This window comes from Prionailurus viverrinus, chromosome C2 (assembly GCF_022837055.1).
Source record: "Prionailurus viverrinus isolate Anna chromosome C2, UM_Priviv_1.0, whole genome shotgun sequence".
Taxonomy (NCBI): Eukaryota; Metazoa; Chordata; class Mammalia; order Carnivora; family Felidae; genus Prionailurus; species Prionailurus viverrinus.
Window position 1 is genome coordinate 10156339 of NC_062569.1, and position 23648 is coordinate 10179986.

At 52.2% G+C, this 23648-nt stretch overlaps 1 protein-coding gene across 6 annotated transcripts in view; it reads right to left on the reverse strand.

Moving 5' to 3' along the window:
* The window catches only part of CCDC13 (coiled-coil domain containing 13), a 55391-nt gene that overhangs the window by 1202 nt on the left and 30541 nt on the right, over positions 1–23648 (reverse strand). For 5 of the 6 annotated variants that reach the window (XM_047876189.1, XM_047876186.1, XM_047876188.1 and 2 more), the window contains 8 exons: positions 21291–21467; positions 19491–19697; positions 16926–17065; positions 16327–16410; positions 13951–14073; positions 4866–5020; positions 2136–2250; positions 800–1578 (listed from right to left, as the gene is read on the reverse strand). In XM_047876189.1, coding sequence (XP_047732145.1) covers positions 1419–1578; positions 2136–2250; positions 4866–5020; positions 13951–14073; positions 16327–16410; positions 16926–17065; positions 19491–19697; positions 21291–21467 — 1161 coding nt within the window. In that variant the 3' untranslated portion in view covers positions 800–1418. Of the gene's footprint in view, positions 1–799; positions 1579–2135; positions 2251–4865; positions 5021–13950; positions 14074–16326; positions 16411–16925; positions 17066–19490; positions 19698–21290; positions 21468–23648 lie in introns of those variants that run through there. The other variant, XM_047876187.1, reaches the window with a different exon arrangement.

Consider the following 23648-nt stretch of genomic DNA (forward strand, 5'->3'; position numbering starts at 1 on the left):
CCAAGGCCCCATCCCCGAGGAAGGGCCTGAGCAGACAGGGTCCCAGGGGCCCCAGGTGGCTTCCCTTCGGGAGGAGGTATTTGCACGGCATGTGCCCCCACATCTGTGAGTCACTGTGCTAGTGACTGGTCTTCACGTGTGGGAGTGTGAGCACAAGCCCGTGTCTGGGGGTGTGAACGCCGCTCACGTATGGCTGCGTACGCCCGGGTGTAGGTATTTGTGTGCATCTGTGCCTTTGTGTGGGCCTGTGTGCACACAGGTGTGGCCAGGGGGTCTGGTCGGTGTGTGTGGCTGTGGATGGCTTTCCTTAGGGCCACCCCTCCCCATGGCTGTAAGTGCAGTGAAGCAGGGAGTGAGCCTGTGACAGTTACAGAGGGACGTGGGGGCTCTCCTGCCGCAGCCCTCCCAGAGCTCCCCTGTGTGGTCGTGAGGGAGGAACACCATGCCTTTGCCTGGGCTCGCTGCCTCGGAATCCTCCTGCCTGGAGCTCCGGCCCAGCTCCGCACCTGCCCTCCACCACCAGCATCCACTAGAGGCAGCCTTTTTGGAAGCAAACAGAGGCAACCCCCAGAGCGGCTGGCTGAGGGTGGGCACTCCCGTCCTGGCTAATTGCTCAACTGGAGGGTTAAATGTTAGCCCAGCTTCTTTCTATAAGCCTCAGTTTCTTCATCTGCAAAATAGGGTTACTATTAACCTATTAACCCTACAAAATAGGGTAACCCAACAAATCCTTGGGTTACTAAAGGACTAGATGGGGTCAGGTTTCCACAATAGATGCTCACTCACTAGGACCTGTGGCGACTATGAAAATAATCATTATTATTACAAGTCTGAGGGTCTGCATCTAAGGAAGACCCCTGAAGAGCGGGCTGACAAAGTGGCTGGGAGCACATGTCCCCAAGGCTGCAAAGGTTGGGGGTGGCCACGGATGGAGCCATGGAGGGGAGAATGGGGGGGATATGCCCTGGTCGGGGGTGGGGGGTGGGTCTGGGTGGCCTGAGGGACGCTCCCAGCTGGAGCACGAAGGGCTCGCCTGTGCATATGGAGCCATGTGGGCAGACAGGGACTCCCAGCTAGGTCCTAGGACAAGGGTGGTGAGCACCTGCCCAGGGGACCGCCGTCTGTTCACAGACAGCTTGTTGTCCAAGAGCTCACGCCGGTGCTGAGCAGACAGCTGGGCCTCCTCCCCTGCCGTATCCACGCCTGTCCAGGGTCTCCGGCAGGGCTCAACCAGGGTTTTTCCTTTGCCCTCCTGGTCTGAGATGTTGGCTTTGGTCACCCTCGGGGAACCTCTTCTGGGAGAAGGGGCTGAGCTGGTTGCCCCAGGTTGGCTGCCAGAGCAGATGGAGTCGACAGAGCCTCATCCTCTCAGAGCCTAAGGCTGCCTCGTCCAGCCAGGCTGACACTGAGCCACCGTCCTAGTGCTTGTCCACCTTCTGCTGCCGCAGGGCCTGCAGGAAGACCCCTTTCACCTGGCCCAGGGTCTCGTGGTACATACGGAAGTCCTCCTCCTTGCCACGCAGGGCGCTGCCCAGGGCAGCCTTCAGCATCTCATTCTCCTCCGCCTGGATGGCCAGCCTGGGCCACATGAAGAAAGGGCTTAGCGTGGCCGTGCGGGCATACATGGGGGTGCGTGCATGTGTAAAGGGCGCTGGGAACAGGGCTGCTGGCATGGTTGTTCTTTAGGCTCAGGGTTCTCCTGGACCCGTCCCCTCCTCCCACAGACCCTTGGGGGAATACCATGTGGGATTGTTCTCTGGGCCCACCCACAGCCCTGGGCCTGGCACCCAGTATCCCCCCGAATGTTGGCTGCCTCAAGGAGGAGGACTACTTTGTAAAGGTCCTCCCCATCCTTCTTTGAATACCATGGTCTCTGACCCTGAAAAGTTTGAGTGAGAAAAGAGGGTTTAGCAACCCACACTTGGTAAAACTTCTCTTGGGACTTTGAGGTCATCAGGGATATGGCTGGGTCTCTCTGCCCTCTGATTGCCAGTTGCTGAATCGCAGGCCCAGAACCCAGGCAGGCCGACCTCGGGGCAGACAGAAGTCAAAGGGGGAGGGACACGATCCTTCCGCCCATCGGAGCACCTCCACCCAGACAATGCCACCCTCAGGAAGGTGGGGCAAGAGAGCACCTGGTGGTCAGCTCCTCCATCTGTGATTCCATGGGCACGTTGGAGAGCTGGGTGAAGGAGGGGTCCTTCCTTTCACTCCCATTCGGGTTGTGCCTGGTGTTGGAGGTGGGCAGACCTGTGGGGCAGTGGCAGCCACTTTCTGTGATGACACCATGGCCCTGTGTAAATGCTCTCCTTCTCCCCTCCTTCCCCACCTCCACTGCCTATTTCCTGCTTTTCCATTTGCTGAAACATTATACTTCCTCCAAGATGAAGGACAAGGCATAGCATAACATATAAGTTGTCAAATCACTATGTTGGACACCTGAAACTAACATTGTGTGTCAACTATACCTCAATTTAAAAAAAAAAAAAAAAGGGTTTTTTAAGATGCAGCACGAGGGCTGCCTCCCTCTAGAAGCCCTCCTGATGCCTGCTCTGCGTTCCCTTGGACTCAGGCTGTGCTGTCTGCTACGGCCCTGATTCTGCTTGCCTTGTACCAGGGTGGTTCCTCTCGTTATTGTCTCCAACTTTGCCCTTGACAAGTTTCTGGAAGGCAGCTGGGACTGAGATCTGCCCTGCACACTGAGCCTGAGTCTAGACCATCACTGCCTCTGATGCCCTCACACCACTGGACCCCCCACCTCCAGAGCCAACCCTGACCAGCAGCTCCCTACATACCTACAGGGGATCCAGTGTGGCCAGGGCCAGAGGCCACAGAATGCTCAGAAAAGGAAATCAAAGCCAATGGGTAGGGAATTTGGGCACAATCACAGCATCAGAAAACCTGTGCTGGTTCTCAGGGATAGTGTGGCCCAGGGAAAATCGCCTGGAGTCAGTAGACTTGGCTTTCACCCCCTTGCTGTGTGGCCTCAGGCAAACCATCAACCTCTCTGAGCTGGTTTTCTCACCTATAAAATGAGGATGATAGTTCTTGCCTCTAGAGCTTTGTGAGGCCAGGTGAACTCACATTTATACCTCAGGGCCTATGTGATCTGACCACCTCTTTAGTACCTTGTCACTTCTTTGACCTTGCCTCATATTCTCCTCCCCTCTGGCCGGCTGTACTCCGGCCTCACTTGCTGTTCCTTCAAGCCTCCAGCTAAGCTCTCACACAGTGCCCTTGCGCTTGTCTTCCCTCGGGTATCTGTATGCTCATCCCCTGTCCCTGCCAGTGTCTCTGCTCAGATGTCAACTCTTCCATGAGGTCTTCACTAGCCCCCTCCCCTGTCCCTGATGGAAACCAGCCGCTCTCAGCACCTCCTATCACCTCCTCTGACTTAGCATGTCTTTTAGTGGCTTGTTTGGTTATTATCCACCTTCCCCACTGGAGGGGAACTGCTGTGGAGGGGCCAAATTCCAGAATCAGGTCTCCTCATTCTACAGGTGGGGTGGTGCTCTGCCCATGTCACAGGCCAGCAGGTGGCAAAGGCCACATGAACACTTTTTCTCAGGCAGCTGCCCCTTGCTATTTGGGCAGAACCAAAACGGTTTTTCCTGCCGCGCCTTAGCACCCCCTGGTTAGGTTACTCAGGAGGTAAGCCCAAAGCCTAGAAATACCACCTCCCTAGAGGACCTGTTCCTGAGGGCCCAGGAGAGTCAGCTGGGGACCTTCCCCAGCCTGGATTCTCAGCAGCTCCTGGAAGGCCCCTTGAGTCCTGGGCCCTGCTGGTTGGAGAAAGGAGAAGGGTACAACTCCTGCTTTGTGCCTCACTTCTGGCCCATCCTTCTGAAATGTTCTCATCTCATCTGGGCTGGGGACAAAGGTCTGAGTGTCCTTGCTAGGGGACGGCTGGGGGATGTAGTGGAGTGTTGAGAGACAGGGCAGTGGGGGTAGCACCTCACTCCAGAGCCTGTGGGAGGTTGGGATGGGGACGTCAGAGGGAGGCAGGCCTAGCCCCTCCACACTAACGGTTCTTCCTTCTTTGGCTTCTGGTTCTGGCATCCTGCACCCCCATCTGGCCACAGCCTCACAAGATGCCGATGCTGCTGGTCCAGGGACGGCACCTTGAGAACGACTGGGTTACGGCGCTAGATCTTTTCGTTTAGGACAACAAAATCTCCCTGTGCAGCTAGGTGTGGTCAGGGGGTGAAGGCAGAAGTGACACGAGCAACCAACCTTAGGACCATGCCCTTAAAAGGTAAGGAGCAGGACGTCCCTTCCCTCCTGCCCTTCGTGCTGCTGGTGGGGAGGCCGAAGCGGCCACCTTAGACCATGGAAGCTGCATGTTGAGCATGACGGCACACAAGACAGAGAAGCCTGGTCCCCAAGCCTGCGGAGAAGCCACTCCATCCCTGCTTATGCTCTACTGCTGTAGCAAGCAGAGAGGGATTCTTCTCCCGGTCAGCCACTGCTGCTGTTCTGGCCTCCTCAGCAGGCCAACTTCGCCTCATGACCAACTCTAAACAAAGTCAGCTGGGGACAGAGGGTTAAGGGCTGGGGTGGGGGTGACAGGCAGTGGTGGTGGTAGCTGAGAGCGTTTAGCAGAGGCACTGCCACTTTTATGAGGGCTCACAGGTGGGCTGGGTCAGAGCCACGTGGACCGATGGCCTTCTGGGGCTCCTGGCTCTGAAGAGGAGGCCTGGGGAAGAAGACGCCCAGCAGCAGGGGCAGGACGAGCTCCGCCCCGATGGAGGCCTCCGCTCCCCCATGCTTGCTTCTGGACGGGGCTGAAGTGGTTGCCGCTGGCGGGCTCTCCCGTTAACGGCAAGGCCACCCCCTGCGGCTGGGGGCCCTGGGCCAGTCCCTACCTGCTTTGCTCCTGGGGGCTGCTCTCTGACAGACTGACGTCCTCCCAGGCTCCAGGCGCATCTTCTCCAGGTGTTGCTCCAGCACCACGGTGCGTTGCCGTTCTTCCTGCAGCTTCTTCTCTGATTCCAGAAGCTTGCTGTTGCTCTCCTCCACCCTGGTGATGAGACAGGAGGGGCTGCCGTCCATCCCCTGGGGGCAGGCAGGGGCAGCCCCGCCCCACCTGCTCTGGCCCTCAGAGAGGCAGGCACGTCGTGCCCTGGCGGTGCTGTGACCGGTTCTTTATTTTTACCGCAGGAACCGAGGAACATGCGTTTGAAAACCATATAGTTCTCTCCAAGGCTCAAAATGAAAAGCTCGCCAGCCTCTCGCACTCCTGCCCACTCCCATTTCCGGCTCTCCAGAAGCAATCACTTAGAACACTTTTAGCTGTTTCTCTGAATATTTACTGCCATATTTCTACAGATGCCCACGCTGCTATTTTTAAGGTTTCAATATAATCTTTCAATTTCCTGTCGTGCAACATGAGAATTTAGTTTTATTTTGGCCTTCTCCCCTTACCAAACAGAATTACCCCTCCGCTTCCCAGTGTAGTTACATTACCATTTCCCAGCTGAATTAATAGTAGGTGGTGTATTAGTTTTCCATTGCTGCTGTAACAAATTACCACAAACTCAGCAGCTTAAAGCAACACACACTTATCACCTCACAGTTCTGTAAGCCAGAGGTCCGGCAGGCTCTGTTGGTTTCTCTGCTCCAGGTTCTGGTGTTGCCTGACCTGGGTTCTTACCTGGAGGTTCTGGGGGGGAAAATCCACATCCAGGCTCATTCAGTTATTGAAGGGATTCAGTTCCAATGGAAGGACTGAGGTCCCTGTTTCCCATTAGCTGTTGGATGGGTGATTTTCATGTTTCAGAGGCCACTTGGGCCTCTCCATCTTCAAAGCCAACCAGACACCCCTTAGCATGCTTTGACTCTCTCTGACTTCTTCCACGGCATCTCTCTCACTGACCCCAGCTGGAGAAATTTCTCTGCTTTTAAGGGCTCAAGTGATTAGATTGGGCCCACCTGGTAATCCAGGATAATCTTCCTATTTTAGGGCCCATAACTGTAATTGCATCTGCAAAGTCCCTTTTGCACATATCATAAAGTAGTCACAGGCACAACAGCAGCAAGCAAAGGGCATAGGGGACAAAATCCTGTCTACCACAGGTTACATTAGAGCGATTATTTAGACATGTGGCACGGTAATGATCACGTTTTCTTATTTAATTTTTTGCTTTCCTTGGGGTTAGTGATTGCTTTCTGTTTATTATTATTTATTGTTATTACTCATTATTATGTTCTGTATGTCTATCCTGAGTTCTTGGGACTTGAAGATATTGCTATTCGGCCATTGCACCTGAAGGATTTGTTTAATCCGCTGGGGCTGGGCCTAAGGTCTTTCCTGAGTCTAGGTATGGCATTCCAGACTTTTGTGATATGAAAGGCTCAGCTAGAAGGCCAGCACTCCTGAAATTTAGCCGAAGCAAAGGGTCGTCTACACATATGCAAATCGGAGTGGAGGCCTGGAAATTTACAGTGTTGGAGGAAGTGGTAAGAGTCAAGAAGGAGCAGAATGGTGACAGTTATGAACAGTATACAACTGCTAACACAAAACTGTACAATAACACAGTTATACAGCTACTAACATGACTTGTTCAAGCATGTTCCTTGAGACTTAATTTGCAAGAGCAAAAAAAAAAAAAAAAACAACCTATAGGCCCATCAACAGGGGGAATACAGAACAAGTGGCAAATATTCATACCACGGAATGTGACGGAATATGACAGATTGTCCTGTTCAACACAGTGCAGCCTCATGTCCACATGTAGCTGTTTTAAGTTGAAATTAGTGAAGATGAAACAAAAAATTCAGTTCTTCAGTCACACTAGCCACGTTTCAACTGATCAGAGCCACATGTGGCTAACGGCCGCTGCATTGGACAGCCGAGCTGCAGAACACCTCCGGCATCAGAGAAAGTTCTAACGGACAGCACTGCTCCGACAACAGGAAAGGAGGAGGCAGAGCTACGTGTATAAACACGGATCTCCAGACTGTAGGACTGGTGAAGAAAAAAACAAGTGCCACAAGAATATATACAATATAATGCCATTTACGTAAATAAAGGATAAATAAATCATAGTGGATTCGCGCGTAAAAAACTCCTTAACCATAAAAAGGATGTGTGCTGATATGAAGGGGATGTCTGAGATTTATTACTGAGTGAAGTAGCAGATTATGCATAATATATGACCTAATTAAAAAATTTATAACAGATTAAAAATTTAAAACCAAATAGATACTAGTGCTAACGAAATTCAGCCAGTGAGCTGAAAGCAGGGGTCTGCAGCACTCACTGACTGTCGTCCGTGGGTGAGGGGCTTTCATTTTCCTGCCGTGTATTTCAGTAATGTTTGCATTTTGTTTAGGTTCGTGATAGGGAAAATAAGAAACTAACAGCAAACACCATATAAATGGTAAAGCACTTTACGAAGTCTGACAACGTTTAGGAATGATCGAACTTTTGGTTTCTCCTCCCAAAATGTGCCATCCTCGAGGAATCTTGATAAATGTCACCACTGCCCATAGAGGTGCTTGGCCTAAATACCTGAGCGTCATTCTTGCCTTCTCTCTCTTCCTCACTGCTCTCTGCTTCCGATTGATCAGCAGGCCCCACAGCTTTTCTTCTAAACACACACAAAAGCTCACATCCTTCTCATTCCTCCACCTGTGGCCTGGTCTGGGGCTGCTCCTTCTCCGGCCTCTGCAGATTTCACTTTCTACTCGACACTTCTCACTGGTATTCTGAGTGTTCTCTTTTGACCAGTCTGCATTCTCACCGATTTGTTCTTCTTTAATCATTTACTGGGCTAATTCAGCTAGAATCTTGTTTGCCATGGCTTTCTAACAGCTCCCTAACATCGTGGGCATCATCAACCTCATGACATGCCAGATTTTTTGTTAATTTGCCTTTTTACTTTGTAATTGATTTTCATTATATTTTAATTTTTTTTCAACGTTTTTTTATTTATTTTTGGGACAGAGAGAGACAGAGCATGAACGGGGGAGGGGCAGAGAGAGAGAGAGACACAGAATCTGAAACAGGCTCCAGGCTCCGAGCCATCAGCCCAGAGCCTGACGCGGGGCTCGAACTCACAGACCGCGAGATCGTGACCTGGTTGAAGTCGGATGCCTAACCGACTGCGCCACCCAGGAGCCCCGATTTTCATTATATTTTAAGAGTCTGACCAAAGTGACCCAATGGCAGCGTAAAGTGAACAATGTTAAGTAAGGCAAGTCATTAGTGAATGTTTTCATGTTAAAAATTTTGCTTTCGTGAGGACTTTAAATGTGGGGATGCTCAGATGAGGAGGTCCCCATGCCCAGGAACTAATTTAATATAAATGATATAATACCTTTATGGAGACAAATGTATGTAATATTACATATTACATACATAATACTATATACATAATTCATAAAAAGCTCTTTACAGATGTAAAGAAAAAACATAAACAACTCTTTTTAAAAATGTGCAATAGTATGAATATATATTTAACAGAAAAGAACATGTGAAAGGCTGGAAACAGGTGAAAAATATGCTCATCCCCACTTTTAGTTATAGCAAAGTAGCTAAAAACAACCATGAGATAATAGTGTTCCTTAATTAGCTTGGCAAAAACATTATGCACTGATAAAACTTTGTAGACGTGACGCTATGGGGAAATGGTGGATAGTTCACATCATTGGTGGGAATGTAAATGAATTCATTTTAAAATGGTAATCTGCCATTATTTGTAAACATCTAAATGTACACATTCTATGACCCAATGATTCCACATTTAGAAACCTAACAGTGGTATACTCTTAACAAAAATGTAAAGATGTGTTTAGTGTGAGTCCATCTTTTAATAAAAATGTATGTGCATATATGTGCACAGATGTATACACATATATTTGCATATACATTGTTGGATGTGCAAAGAAAACATTTTAGAAGTTCTGACAGTTCTTTTCTATGAGAAATGGGGAGTGGCAGGTTGGAAAAGGAGGCTTTTTACAATAAGTAAGTATATGTTTGTAATAGAAAACTAATAAAACTTCCAATCACATAAAGCAAGGATTTAAAAAAATATTTATTTATTTTGAGAGAGAGACACCATGAGCAGGGGAAGGGCAGAGAAAGAGAGGGAGAGAGAGAATCCCAAGCATGCTCGGCACTCGGTGTGGAGCCTGACTCGGGACGGGATCATGACCTGAGCCAAGATCGAGTCCGATGCTTAACGGACTGAGCTACCCAGGGACCGCATAAAGCAGGGTATTTTGAGGCCAATGTTGAGTGTAGAAGCTGTAAACGTGGGCTCCTATAAGGCAGCAAGCTGCAAGGAAGCTCCCTGTATAATTCTGGAAGCCTCAAAAGAATGCCTTGTTTGCAATAAGAGACTTAGACAAAATCCATCTGTAAGCTGGGGAAGTGGTAAGGAAGCTTGCAATCTACTGGGCCTTAAATGTGTTGGTGGGGAAGCACCGATCATGAGAAAATTGAACCACAAGGCCAGCACTTCAGGTGCTCAGGAAATCCTAAACCAATAAAGTACCACTCAGAGACCACTGACACCCCCAAAGCTCCACAGAAACAAAAGCAGAACCATTCTGTAGGAGCACTTTCATAACCCAAGAATTCCCACAAGAAGGAAAAAACAACAGCATTGAAGAAAAGCTTACAGAAACAACACAAAAATACAAAACACATAGAGAAATAATTCACTGTGAGGGGGAGGTAACAGACGTTACTTAGGGTCCCAAGAAGTAATGAAGATGATAGAGTAACTTTCAAGGGATGAAGTAGGTTTCATATTATTACAAGGAGAAAAGCAAGAAATCTTAATGAAAGAACAAATAAGAAAGAGAACAGGAGGGGTGCATGGCTGGGTCAGTGGGTTGAGCACCCAACTCCTGATTTCAGCTTGGGTCATGACCTTGTGGTTCATGAGTTTGAGCCCCACGCCAGGCTTTGAGCTGACAGTGTGGAGTCTGCTTGGGATTCTCTCTCTCCCTCTTTCTCTCTCTCTCTCTCTCTCTCTCTGCCCCTCTCCCTGTTCACTCTCTCTGAAAATAAATAAACATTTAAAAAAAAAGAAAGAGAACAAGGGGTTTTACACAAAAAAGAGCTGCTAGAAATGAAAATTACAATTATTAAAATAGGTTTCATGGCAAATGAAGTGTAGCTGAAGAGGTTTAATGAGATGGAATGCAGATTTGAAGAAACTATGCAGTTATCAGCCCAAAATATTGAGAAACTTTAAGAGTTGCAGAGGAAAGAAGGTCTAACATAGGCTGACTAGACATTTTATTTTATTTTACTTTTAAAGTTTATTTATTTTGAGGGAGAGAGCAAGTGAGCATATGCAAGCAGGGGAGGGGCCGAGAGAGAGGGAGAAAGAGAATCCTGAATCCCAAGCAGGGTCTGTGCTCAGCAGGGAGCCTGACGCGGGGCTCGATCTCACCGAACCCTGAGATCAGACCTGAGCTGAAATCAAGAGTCAGTTGCTCAACCCACTGAGCCACCCAGGCTTCCCGATGAGGCATTTTAGATGAAAGGAACTGAAACAATGGGGAGAGGCAACACGTGGAGTGAGTCCTTGGTAATGTATAGACTGAAGTCCTCAGAAAGAAAAGGCATACCAGTTCCTAAGTAGGAAAAATAAAGCGAAATACAATACCTAGACACATCACAGGGAGACTTCAAAATACCAAAGACAAAGAGAATATCTGAAAAGACTTCTAGAGAGAAAGGACATAACTAGGAAGGAACCACAATCAAACTGATAGCAGATTTCTTTTTGGCAACAATGGATGCTCAATGACAATGGGCTTTCATGGCCTCCAGCTACCAAGAATTCTGTGCCTAGGGAACTTGTCCTTCAAGAGAAAGGCAGAATAAAGATTCCAAAGTAAATAAAGACACAGGGAGTTTACCATCCACGTAGTCTTATTGAACTAAAGGACGCACTTTGGTAAGAAGGAAACTGAACCCAGAGGGGAGATTGAGATGCGAGAAGGAACAGTGAAGGAAGACATTTTTAAATACGTTGGCCAAAGTAAAGGGATACTGACTAATTTTTTAAAAGGTGAATTTGGAGGGTTAATTTTGGAGGATTTTGTAAAAAGAATGTGCTGTAATAGACAAATATTAGAGTCCAGTAACATGGAAGACACAAAAAGGGGAATCAACTATTCGAGGTGCCTGGCTGGCTCAGTCGGGAGAGCAAGCGACTCTTGATTTCAGGATTGTGAATTTGAGCAGAGATTTGCTCTGCGTTGGGGGTAGAGATTACTAAAACAAAACAAAGCAAAACTTTAAATGTATCCTATTGCTCAAAGGGATAATAAAGAATTCTACTGACTTTAGACTTGCTGAAACTCTATGTTAAAAGAGTGCAGGTGACCACTAAAATAGAAGATAGAATATATAACTTCCAAACTTGTATAGAAGAGAGGGAAATAAAACCCGACCCAGCCAATATAAAGGAGGAGAATGGAGAAAAAGGAGCAAAGAAAAATCATGGCAAATAGAAACTATTAATTTAATTGATCAAAATATTTCCAAATATTGTAAAAATTAAAATGGGTTAAAATCACATCCTCAAACACAAATTCACAGATTGAATTTAAAAACAAAGCCAACTATATGCTTTTCAAAAGGAGACAAATTTAGTGACTTCTGTCACGGCAGACTAAGCCGACTAGCCCCTCCTATTGTGTAAACAGCTAGAAAAATGGCTAAAACGTATGAAACATACTGTTTTCAGACACTGGACAGCAGGTCAAGAGACACAGAACACTGGACACAGGATTTGAGAGAAGGGAAACAGATGACCAGCTCTATTTTTATCTTCAGTCTACCTGCACCAGGTGAGGGGGTGAGGGGATCCCAAGCAGAGCACAGTGGTTTCTCCAGGATGCGGACACAAGACTGGGGAATTGCAGGGGGCCTGAGGCAGCTAGAAGTGATAGGGCGTGTATGAGAGGGGGAAACTCTGCCTCCCCGCATGCCCCCCGCAAGACCAGAACAGACTCTCTAGATAAAGAAAGGAATAGAACTGGGGATCTCAGAGAAAGGCAGGTCCTGCACTTTGGGGTCAGAAATCCAAATAAGTTTGGAGGGGATACGAATGCAGAGGGAGCTTGGGCCCTGTTTCCTAGTTACAGCCCAGGGAGACAGCAATGCCCAAGAGTAGAAATGGCCACGTGTCTTGGCTAACGGGCCTGAGAGAGCCACAGAGAGCTCCCTCACACCCTAAAATGGCATAAAGCCGCAGAGTGAACCCAAAAAGGTCAGGGGTATCAGCTGAGAGAAAAACACATGTGCATGACTCTGAGAGTGAGTGCCTCCTTAAATTTTGTGCTCTGGGTACCTTGCTCACTTCACCCTAATCCCAGCTCTGCATGGAGAGAGGCCCTGGCAGATGAAATACCACACGGAAAGAGAGGCCAGTAAAGGGAACTGAGGCACCTCTGTCTACCTTCCAGCTGAACAAGGTCATATGAGTGATCCTGGCTGGCGTTATGTGGAACAGAATTACCTAGGTAACCCACAGAGCCACGAGAAAGAATAAACCATTGTGTGCGAAGCCACAAACTTTGGAATGGTTTGTTACACAGCAATACATAACTAAGTCACTTTTGTTCACAAAATCCCCCAAATTCAGGTGAAGCTCGAGAGAAATGGGAGAGAAATCCTAAATTGAGTATGTTTCTTCCATTTGATAGACTAGAGACTTGTGCTATCCATTATATTTCAATTACAGAAGAGAAATTAATGTGACTTTTCTCTTATCCCTGAGTATATCTGAAATTCGTATCTTCTCTATGTACTACATGAAAAGAAAACAATTATAGCTAGTCACTTCTCACTACTTCGGGAATGGCCATTCATCGACCACTTCCCAGCACCGCTCACTCCTTCTTTGGTATGGTACTCGATTTTTCCCTGTGGCAAACTGCCCCTCCTCCATTCTGTGAGTACCTGGAGGTCCTTCTAGCAAGGTGCCTGGCCTGTGTTTAGGGCTGGACATGAGAGCAACCCAGGCCATCTAGACCTTCTCTCCCACAACCCGCTGGCATGAGAACTGGAAGCCACTGGGCCTGTGTTGTTCCAGTGCCCCAGGAGAGACCACCCAAGGGGTCCTGCGACCAAGATTCCCCAACCAAGATTCCCAAGCCCCTCCGTGGGCTCCTCTCCTGCCCTGCCCCCTTAAAATCTGCCAACACCTTCCAAAACTCTGCCTTTCCCTTAACTTACCAGAAGTGGTTTCTACTGTCTGTCACCAAAGAGCCCTGGCTGCCTGCCCTGTTGGGGTAAGAAGTCAGTGCTATCCTTTATATTTTCCACTGTGGAGGTCACATGGTTGGGCCATGTGTTGGCCTGAGTACCTGCAATTCTTGCCAAAAGGGTCACTTGAGCAAGAAGCACTGACTTATCTGAATGGAAGTCTGTCGACAACCCCTTGGAGAAAACTATACCTCCTGGTCCACTGCCTTGGGTGACATGCTTCCCTCCTCCCCAGAGAAGTTTCACCTCCCATCTATGAGCGGCTCTCTTGCTGTCTGTAATTCAGACATCAGTCTAGCCTCTATCTTGCCACCAAATTTCCCAATGGTGCCAAGTACGGTGCCATGTTCATCAGAGACTTCAATTATTTGTGGATTCGTCTGACTGATTTACCTACTCCAGAGAGCCTCTCCCCTGAGACTCCCACCACATGTCCACATGCACATAGCAGTCCCACTGGATACACATAGGACAGGACAAACCACAAGAATGACAATAGGGCCCCAAAGCTGTGAAGCACTTAGTTGAGCACACAAGTGATGACTGGGAATGCCCTAGACCAACGTTGCGGGAGCCAAACTCTCGAGGAAGGTGGGCCCAGTCACAGATGAGGCCTGGCCCCTGTCTAAGAAAGATGCCCTTGTGTCAGGCCGTCCACACCCCCATCCACATAGGCCCATGACAGCATGTCCCTGGGCGCCATGTGTTACCGTTTCTGTAGGACAGTGACAAACTCGGTGAGCCGGTCGCGCTCCACCTCAGCAGCCTGCCAGAGGCTCTTGAACTCTGTCACTTGTGCCTGCCAGCCCTTTTGTTCCGGGGAGTCCGAGAACCTGGGGACCAGGGTGGGTACAGAGGGCAGAAGTCATTTGAGGGGCTATCTGAAGACACACACTTACCTCTGATGGTAGGAGGGACTGGAAGAACATTCAGGGATCCTCAGAGATAGCCACAGAGAAGGAAGCCAACCCCATCCATCCTGGCCCTGATGGTCTTCCTCCTCCAGCTTCTTCTCAGCCCACTATTCCTGTACCTGCTGAAGTCTCTAGACCTCACTTAGCTGGCTGCACAGCCAGATCTCACTATGGCTAGAGCTGCATCAGTATCTCTGTCCATCCAGTCCCTGGAGGGGCCTGGAATTAGGCTGGCTGCTATGGAATTTGGCCCTTGAGGGCCTGGGGTGTCCTGGGCACCTGTGTGGCCAGTGGTCTGGCCACCATGCCTAGCCTCTGTCTCCCTATCAGCCTGTCCCAGCCCTCCTGCATCTCCTGGCTTGGCCTCAAGCCCAGCCCACTTTGTGACTTGGTCAGTTTTCTTCAGTGCTGATCTAGCCCGTCACTGCTCCCCTCCTGGCCACCGGGCCTGCCTACTAGCCCCTCACCTGCTGGCTGGAGCCCAGATGGAAGGTGAACTCTGTCCGCAGCCCAACCCCCCACTTGTGAGTCCCAAGCTGCTCTCTGCTTTGCCCTCATCTTTCCCCCCGAGGCCCTGGTGATCCTCCGTTTGCTTTTCTAGCAACGCAGGACACATGGAGAGCTGGGCTGGGGGGGTGCGGGCCCAGGGGCTAACTTGTTCTGTGATCTCGGGCAGGTCTCTTACCCTGTCTGGGCCTGGGTCCTCCCTCTGAAAGCTGAGGGGCTTGGATGAGATGGGCCCTGAGGACTGCAGACTCCTCCATGTTCTGACTGCTAAATATACTTTAAGGCTTTGCCGCTCAAACTATATAGTCGCTGAATCAGTGCCTGTGGATCCAGACCTGCCAAGTCAAAACCTGCATCTAACCTGGCAAATGCCCAGCTGATCTGTGTGCACACTGCAGTCCAGAAAGCTCTGGTCAAAGCCACCTCCATGATTTTCTTGTGAGGGGGTGTGTGTAGGAGGGAGCTGCAGGAGAAAGGGGCCTGACCCCTCCCCCCTGCCCTCCTCCCAGATACCCCGTCACGGTCACCACGCCAGCCCCGATAGACACGTTCCTCGTCCTGTCACTGTGGGAAGAGGTCTGTGTGCTCCATGAGGGTAGGGCCTGCACGTGGTTGAGTTCAGTAAATATTTGTGTAACGTGCATGAAATAAGTTTGAGAGTCAGCAGTCTGGACAGCTGAGGAGCACGTCTGCTCCTGCTTCCCTGTGGAGCGCAAAGGTGACGGCCACACAGGCCTGGAAGGGATCTTGAAGGCCATCTTGTCCCTCTTCCCACTCCCACTACTGTGACTAAAAGCTCAGAGAGACGGAGCCTGTCCATTCTCCCTGTGGCCCCAGGAGGCCTCCCACACTTAGAAGTAGTCATCTTGTCACTCAGAGTAGCCCACTCTCCCCCAAGTGCCCTTGTGACCCCGGGGCTGATGGGTGGGGCCGCTGCAGGGCTGGCCTTGGCCCATGGTCCCTTGTGCTGCCAAAAGTCAGGCTAGAAGTGTCTCAGGCGCTACTTAGGAAACAGCATCTCAGGGAGGAGGAAAGCCCGGAGCCATAGAGCAAGTCATATGTGGACTAGGGCCACTCAGAGGCCTGGCCCGGAACCCGAGCTGACCTGCCTAAGGGGCGGAGATGGGGGCTGACGCCAGGAGCATGGCTCCAGTGGACAGTGGGCAGGGCTCACGACAGGGCTCAGAGGCAGGACAAAGCTACCATTTGTCTTCGAGCTGGCAGGAAAACAAAGGAGCCATTTAAGTACTAGGCTTGATTCTAACAACAAAGAGGGGCCAGAGAGCTGAGGGGATATCAGTGACTTAAAGTGGTAACCCGTATGACATGAAATTCTCGCCCTAGAGACTGAGTCTCAGTGGGGAAGAGAAGACAAGGAGAGGAGCTGGGCTCCAGGCCCTGGAAGTCCCTGTGTTAACTCTGTGGTAGCAGGAAGGGACACTGAACTGCAAGCCAGAGGCCAAGACTCAAGTTCCGAAGCCACCTGCTCTACCACCTTGGTTAAGGCACTGGGCCTCCCTGACCCTCCATGTCTTTGTATAAACTTGGTAGAGTCCTTTGACTTGGCATGGCCTCAGTTTCCCCTCCTTATGATGGGATGGCAGAACTGGCCGACCAATCAAGGATGGGAAGGACTGTGAGGGCTCTGAGATCCTGGGTTCATACCTGGCTGAGGCCCCATGAGGACTGGGCAGAGAAGGCCACGTGAGAGCAGATTCCACCAGCGTGTGGCCCAGGCTGGTCACCGAGCTGTGTGAAGGCAAAAGGGGCTCATCACCACGGGAAGGCCGGCTGGGCCCCACCCGGGAGGAGAGCAGGGGCCGGCAGGGATCTGGGGAGCCCGAGGAGGTGGCTGGTGCTGGTCCTCACAGCAAGCCTGGCGGGGCAGTCCTGTGGATTTGCTGCCCTTCTTTCCAGAACTCTTGCTTGCTCAAGACGAGACAGAACCAGGAGACATCATAGCCTTGAGCAATCCAACACAGGTCTGTTTGAAAATCCTAGAAGCAGGTGCGTTTCAAGGCCAGATCAGAGAGGATATTACAGGGAGCTGCAACCAGATGTTCTGGCAGGAATAATACCTGGAGCCTAACCGGCTCCTCCCTGCAGACGCAGGGCTAATGGAATAGGAGAGGCCCACAGATTGGAAGGACAACGGATGGCATAGTCATCTCAGAACTGCACCCGTGGCTTCCCAGCAGAGGCAGCCTTTTTTCTGAATAATTAATATTCACTTACCAACCCCTCTATCCCACTTTTTTTCTTACCGAGAAGATCCAAGCCTGCCAACGTGATCACCTGCTGAGGCCGGGGACTTCGTCTGGCCCGGGTCCTCCAGGAACTTAGCGTAGGCAGGGTTGACCTCAGGCCCACCGGACCCCTCGCCCACTCCTTTATTCCGAAGATACTGCAAGGAACAGACATAGGTTCGACGCTCAGCGCTTTGGCTCAGAAGCCTGGAGGAGGCAGGAGGGGGCCTTGGCTTGAGTTCGGGGCTTTTAGGGGATATGAAAGAGGCTTCTTTTCAGGAGAGAAAAGGGAGGCTGTTTGGCGAAGGCACTCGTTGCATGATAATGACATCTAATAATGCCTCTCTTCAGAAAGGGAGCTACATGGAGCGAGGTGGTGACCAGGCCAGGAAGCTGTTCTACATTCAGGTCCCAAAGGGAAGTGCGTGGCCTTTGATTCAGGCCAGATCGGAGGCTGACGTCTTTGAGTGGGCCCACCTCTCTGAGCAGCCCCACCCACACAGGGTGAATGCCACGTGTGACCTGAGGCTGGCTGCCTTTGTCAGCTGGAGACGCTTGGACTTTCCAGACACCTGGGGCCATAGAGGGTGGCAGGGCCACAGCAAGGGCCAGAGGTCTTGAAGGGAGGCTGGGCTTCCCGGACCCCTTTTCCCCCTGGCACCTCGGGCTTCTGGATAGCTGGTGAGGCCAGAAGAAGGAGCACTGGAGGGCCCCCAGCAGGAGGTCAGGCCATCAGGGGTGGATAGTTGGGGGTGAGTCCCAGACAACCCGGCACGTCCCCCAGCCCTGCCCATCCTGAGATGTGTGCACCAACTTCTCTTGTGGCTCCCAATTAGCCGATGACCTCTGAGGTAAGAATTGGTTCTGTGTTGTGTGCCTGGAGGCGGGACAGTGGTGGAGTGAAAATACTGGAATGTTCCCACATGCTCCTTGAGACTTCACTTCCCACTGGGAAGCAGGGTGAGGACTGAAAGGCAATGCCCCCACTCACGGCCACACATACTCTGTCCCTAGGCCTTGGTCAACCCTGGGCTCCCTGCCTTCACCCTCAGGGGCTGCAACGTTTTCTACCACAGCCACTTCTGAGGTCCCAGGCCACCCTGGCCTCTGCGGATGGACGGCTGTGAGACAAACCACCAAGCCCAGGCAACACCACACTGAGGCTGGGGCTGAGGGGCTCGTGGGCGCCCACACTTTTGATTGGACCTGGATCCCTGGGAACGAAAGGCAGGGCTGCTCTGTGACTGCCTTTGGCTGTCCCAGTCACCCTGGCTGTGAGGCTTCTCTGCCACGGGGAGACTTGTGTGCCTGTCATGGAATCCTTTTCCCCAGAGGCCACCAATTCCCCTCTCCTCTGAGCACCACCACCACAGGAAGGAGTCACAGACAGTCCACGGTGCCACGGTGCCTGACCCCTAGAAGCCCAGGCTGTGCCAGCAAGGCATCCACCAAGGTACCACTCTAAGGAACCCCCTCATTAGACAAGCATTAAGCGCTTTTGAGCACACTGGGGGCTCAGTCTTGTGCCACGCAAGGAGGCACCATGGCGTGTGCCCCCTCAGGAGGAGTTTAGAGGGGGAAACAGGAAGATGATCACATAGGGTGACAAAGGTTTGGCCTGGGGGTGCCCGGGGAGTTGGGAGAGTGCCCAGGAAGGGCATGGAACACAGAATGTGGGCCTTGGGGCTCCCTGGAGAAGCTCATGACTGGGTAGGGCCTAAAGGCCGAGGACCACTGAACAGGCAGTGGTAGTGGGGGAGGAAAGGGAAGACATATGCTTCAGGCATGTGCACAAGCCTGGAATGGGGACAAAGCAGGGCCACGTAAGGAGCTAAACGGTGGCCACATGGCCAGAGTGTGGGGGAAGGGAAGGGTGAAAAGAAGATTCAGGGGGTGCCTGGGTGGCTGTCTGTTAAGCGTCAGACTTCGGCTCAGGTCATGATCTCACGGCCCGTGAGTTCGAGCCCCACGTCAGGCTCTGTGCTGACAGCTCAGAGTCTGGAATGTGCTTTGGATTCTGTGTCTCCCTCTCTCTGCCCCTCCCCTGCTCATCCTCTGTGTCTTTCTCTCTCTCAAAAATAAATAAACATTAAAAAAAATTTTTTTTAAAAAGAGAAGATGCAGGAGGGGGGCAGCAGCAATAGCTTATCACATGGGGCCTCGTAAGTTGGATGGAGAGTGGCTTCCTTTCTGCCATCCTGCTGCCTGGAATGGGAATGTAAAGCCAGGCACTGTAGCCGCCATCCTGGATCATGAGGGTGAAGGCCACAGGTGGGGAGGGGGAGGGGGTGCTGGGAGGAGCCTGGACCTTGGAGGATCGAGTGAGGCCAAGGGGGACGCAGAGTCCCAGACAGGTTTTATGCAGAGAAGGGAGACCATCAGAGGAAGGAGAGGAAAGGTGTGTGGGGATGGGTGGGAAGCCAGAGGGAAGCAGAGGGCCAAAGTGGAGCCAGGTAGGACATGGCGAGGCCTAAGGAAAGGCAGGTGGAAAGCGGCAGTTGCTGAGCTTTCTCTGGATGGTGGACGGACTTGCCAGGGCTTGGAAATGGATGGCGGGCCGAGGCAGGCCAGGGCCCTACTCACCTGCACGCCCAGTTGCCCGATCTCCAGCTCCAGCTGCTGCACCTTGGCCTCCCTCTCGGCCACCATGGCCCGCAGCTGGGCAACGAGGCTGCTGCTCCGCTGAGCCTCACTGTTGACCTGCTGGTTCAGGAGGAGCTGGGATGCCCGTGTCTTTTCCTCCTGCAGACTCAGGCTGCCCAGGATCTCCTGCAGCTGCTTCAGCTGGTCCTGGTGGGGGCCAAGCAGGAGGGAAGATGACAGACAGGGTTAGCCATGACCCCTGGGCAAGGCAGGCAGGGAAGACCGCCACCCCCCCCCCCCCCATCCATTCCCTGCTCCTGCAGGAACCTGATAGTGGGATGCTCCCTGTTCCCTTAAGAAGCAGGAAAGGCACCTTCCTTGCCTGCCTTCAGCGGGGCTCAACCAGGCAGGTGGGAACCATGGCCTTTTCCTGTCCTCAACTTCCTTCTCTGAGATTGGGCCAAGGACATCCAAGGGGCTCTCAGGACAACAGAAAGCAGCTTGGAGGGTGGCCCCTCAGCCAGTGTGGGAGATACTTGGGTACTCCCCTGCTGGGAGATGGCCTTGAAGGTAGTACCTGCACCCCTCACCAGGGATCCCTCAGCACCTGACCAAGGCCCCGTCCCCTGCAGAGGCTCCCAGGAGACTACTAGGGTGGGGGCTTCACCCGAAGGCCATCAGAAAGGACAGGTCAGTGATTGGGAATGGGGAAAGGGGCCGCTGTCCTCAACTCAGAGTGGAGGAAACTGAGGCCCAGAGAGCCCAAGGGCACACTGCTCTGAACGGCAGGGCTGGGGCTTGTCTGCAGCTTTCCTCATGCCATCTGCAGTAACATATGGTGGCACACAGGGACCTCAGAGGACATCCAGCTCTACACCTTATTTAAAAACTGGGAGCTGAGGCTCAGAGAGGAGGTGCAACTGACCCAGGGTCACACAGCAAAGTGTCCATAGATGCCGGCCTAGAGCTCAGGTCTTCTGTGCTCCACCTACCACCCCACCTGGTGAAGTTATTATGGACGAGGGTGGTGCCTAAGCAGCACCTGTGCCCCCACGCACCCCGGCCAAGCCAGGCATGACCACCTCAGGGGCCTGGGGCACAACTTGGGAGCCAAGAGACCAACACCTCTGGGTGCCTCGGTCCCAGAGAGAAAAGACCAGGCTAGAATCAGGAAAGCAGTGCGGCCTTGCTAATCAAGGAAGGCTTTATGGTCAGACCAACCTGGTTTGCACTCAGGCATATAGTCCCGGAAGACTTTGCTAACTGGAATCTTAGTTTCCCCGTGTGGGAAATGGGATTATAATCTACGACCCTAGGGGCTGACTTGGCAGCCCACCATTATGAACCACGTGTACCCCGGGTGCCCAGAAGGGGAGGGGCTCTACGCTGCCACATGGATAAGAGTTTCTTGGCCTCCCGCTCAGTTGCCCCTCCCATTCCTCGTTGAAAAAACCACCCAGGGCGTAATATGCCATCTCCTTCCTCCCTGTCCATGTCTCCTTCTTTGGGCTCCACAGCTCCAGCGGCTGGGGCCGGCTCAGACACCACAGCCCGCACCAGCACCACGCAAAACGACCTGTCCACATGCTCGGGCAGCCTCTGCTGCTCCTGTCCCCGGGGCGTGGCTTTGGGGCTGGGACCCACGTGGGGGCGATGGGCTTCTGGGTTACGCAGGAGGCATTCTGGGGCAAGAGAGGGCTCACTCTGGCTGCGGCTGGGCCATGGGTTTCTGGGCAGGGTGGGGGCCGTGTTTGAGGGACCTGGCCTGGCTCTCGCCGGGCCCGAGAGGCTGGGCCGTACCATGAGGGCGTCGATGAGCTCATCGTCATGCCTGCCCTTCTCCACCAGGGTCCCCATCTGACTCCTCAGCGTCTTCACTTCGCTTGACAGCACCTTGTTCCGGGACCTCATGCCCTCAAACTTCTTTTTCAGTTCTTCAAGCTCTCTCTGGAGGCCATCCCGCTCCCCCACAAGTTTCTGTAATCAGGAAGTACAGTCGTGGGCAGTGGGGCTGAATGGGACCTCGGCCACATCTGGTCCCTGGCTCTCGCTCACAGGTGAGGCCCAGAGCCGGTGCCCTGGCCCCCAGCCCTCGCCTCTCGGGGGTGTCAGGTGGGCCCAGAGACTCCTGCCCTCGCCCTGGTGCGTGACAGATGTCACTAGTGGGTGACAGCACTCCTCCGTCAGCCCGAGAACACAGGTGTCCAGGCAGCTGCCCTGGCTCTGCCTGGGTCAGACAGGAGAGGAAACACTCGCCAGCTCTGGCTGTGCCTTCCAGAGAGCCTGGCTGCCCCCGCCTCTCACTCCCTGCTTGAGCTGAGGAAAGAGAAAAGCCATGCTTTAGTGAACAGCACCAAGCCCAGGGTTCAAACTGAAGTGGCTTCACCCCACCGAGAGCTAGATGAGTAGGTGCCGCCCCACTGCATTGCCCCGCTGCTCCGTGTGCATCTGCCCTTCGGCCCAGACCGCGCCCCACTCGCCTGAGCTACAAAGTGACAACTCAAGTGCTGCCCACGCCTTTGGAGTTTTCCCCCCCTCCCCTCCCCTCCCCTCTCAAACATTCCCTGCGGGCCTACTATGTATTTAACATTACTATAGGTGCTGGGGATACAGCAGAGAACAAAACAAAGTCTTTCTCCCGAAGGAGCTAACATCCTAGCTGGGAAGACTGATGTCAAATGGTGACGGAGTGCTTATTGAAAAGTGGGGAAGGGAAGAGGTGGGGGGCGGGGAGACAATGGCATGGTCCAGGAAGGCCTCTCTGAAAAGGTGGCGTCTGAGCAGAGACTAAAGGAAATGAGGGTAAGAGCAAAGGCCCCGGGGCAGAACATGTGTGAGTAGAGCACAGCGAGTGAGAGGACAGAGTCCAGATTAGATCAGGAGCCGAGATTGCGACACTGAGGAGGGTTTGGGCATTAGGTGGCATAATCTGCTTTGGTCTTGAGGGTTAATTATCACTGGGAAGCTGTTTTCAGATCCCTGTGGACGTGATTTACAGAAATGACAAATAGTAGGAGGTGATGGGCCTCTGATCTTTGCAAGGAGGCAGCCACTGTTCACCTGTTGCTCTGCTGCCTCACCTCCAGCGGGCATCTGGCAGAGAAAGTGCACATGGGGAACAGATTCCTTCTACCTGCATCGTGGCTTGTGATTGGTTCAACAACTACAACATACTCTGCTCTGGGTGAATGTGTAAGTCTGAGCTAGGTGCACCTCCAACCCAACATTTTCAAATCCCAGCTCCCCATCTCCCGTGAATCTCCTCCCTGTCTCCTCTACCCACCTGTGACATTCACTGGAAGTCCTTCACAACCCTTCTGCTTCCCACCCCCTATCCTGTCACTGAGCCCTGTGAAGTCGACCCTCAAATATTGCAGGTGTCTGGCCTTTGGCTATAGTCTTACTGCCTTGGCTCAGGTCCTCAGTCATGTCTCAAGTGGATTATTGCTTCTGCCTCCCATACCTCCTCCAACCTAGCCCCCTATACCTGACCACGTGACCTTCCCCAAATGCATAGCAATCTGCGTCCCTCCACAACTTAAACCCCTCTGGTGGTTTTCCACCTCCTTCAAGACAAAAGCCTAATCCCCTGGCCGGCACACGAGGTCCGGGAGGACCTGGCCCTGCCTGCTTCTCCAGTCCCACTGTTCCCTCCTCACACCTGATGATCTAGGATGCCGGGGGTATGACGTAGCGATGGTCACAACGTTCCTAGCACAGGGCCTAGCCCAGAGTTGGCACTCATAAATGGAAGTCTCCTGATGGAAAGGTAAGGCCTCACTGTTAAGAAGCCCATGGCCAGTGCCGAGGAGTGGGCGTGCCCAGCCTCCCAGCACCTGCTTCTTCCTCTACTTACTTTGAGAAAGCCCCGCTCGCCACTTTCACGCCCACTTTTGAGAGGCTGACTCATGTCTCAGACCCAGGGGAGGGGATCTATCTGAAGCTGGCCGGTCAAAGCATCCCGTACCATAACTGCCGTGACTGGCTCGGGGATGGGGACATGGCCTAAGCTAGCCGAGTGACATTTAATTCTGGGACTTTGTTGGAACTACAGGGGAGAAGAAGCCCTTTGTTTGTGGGGGATGGGCTGGAAGATAGAAACTAGGACTACCAGGAGTCCCCACAGGAGAGAATGAAGCTTGTCTGGAAAAAGTAGTG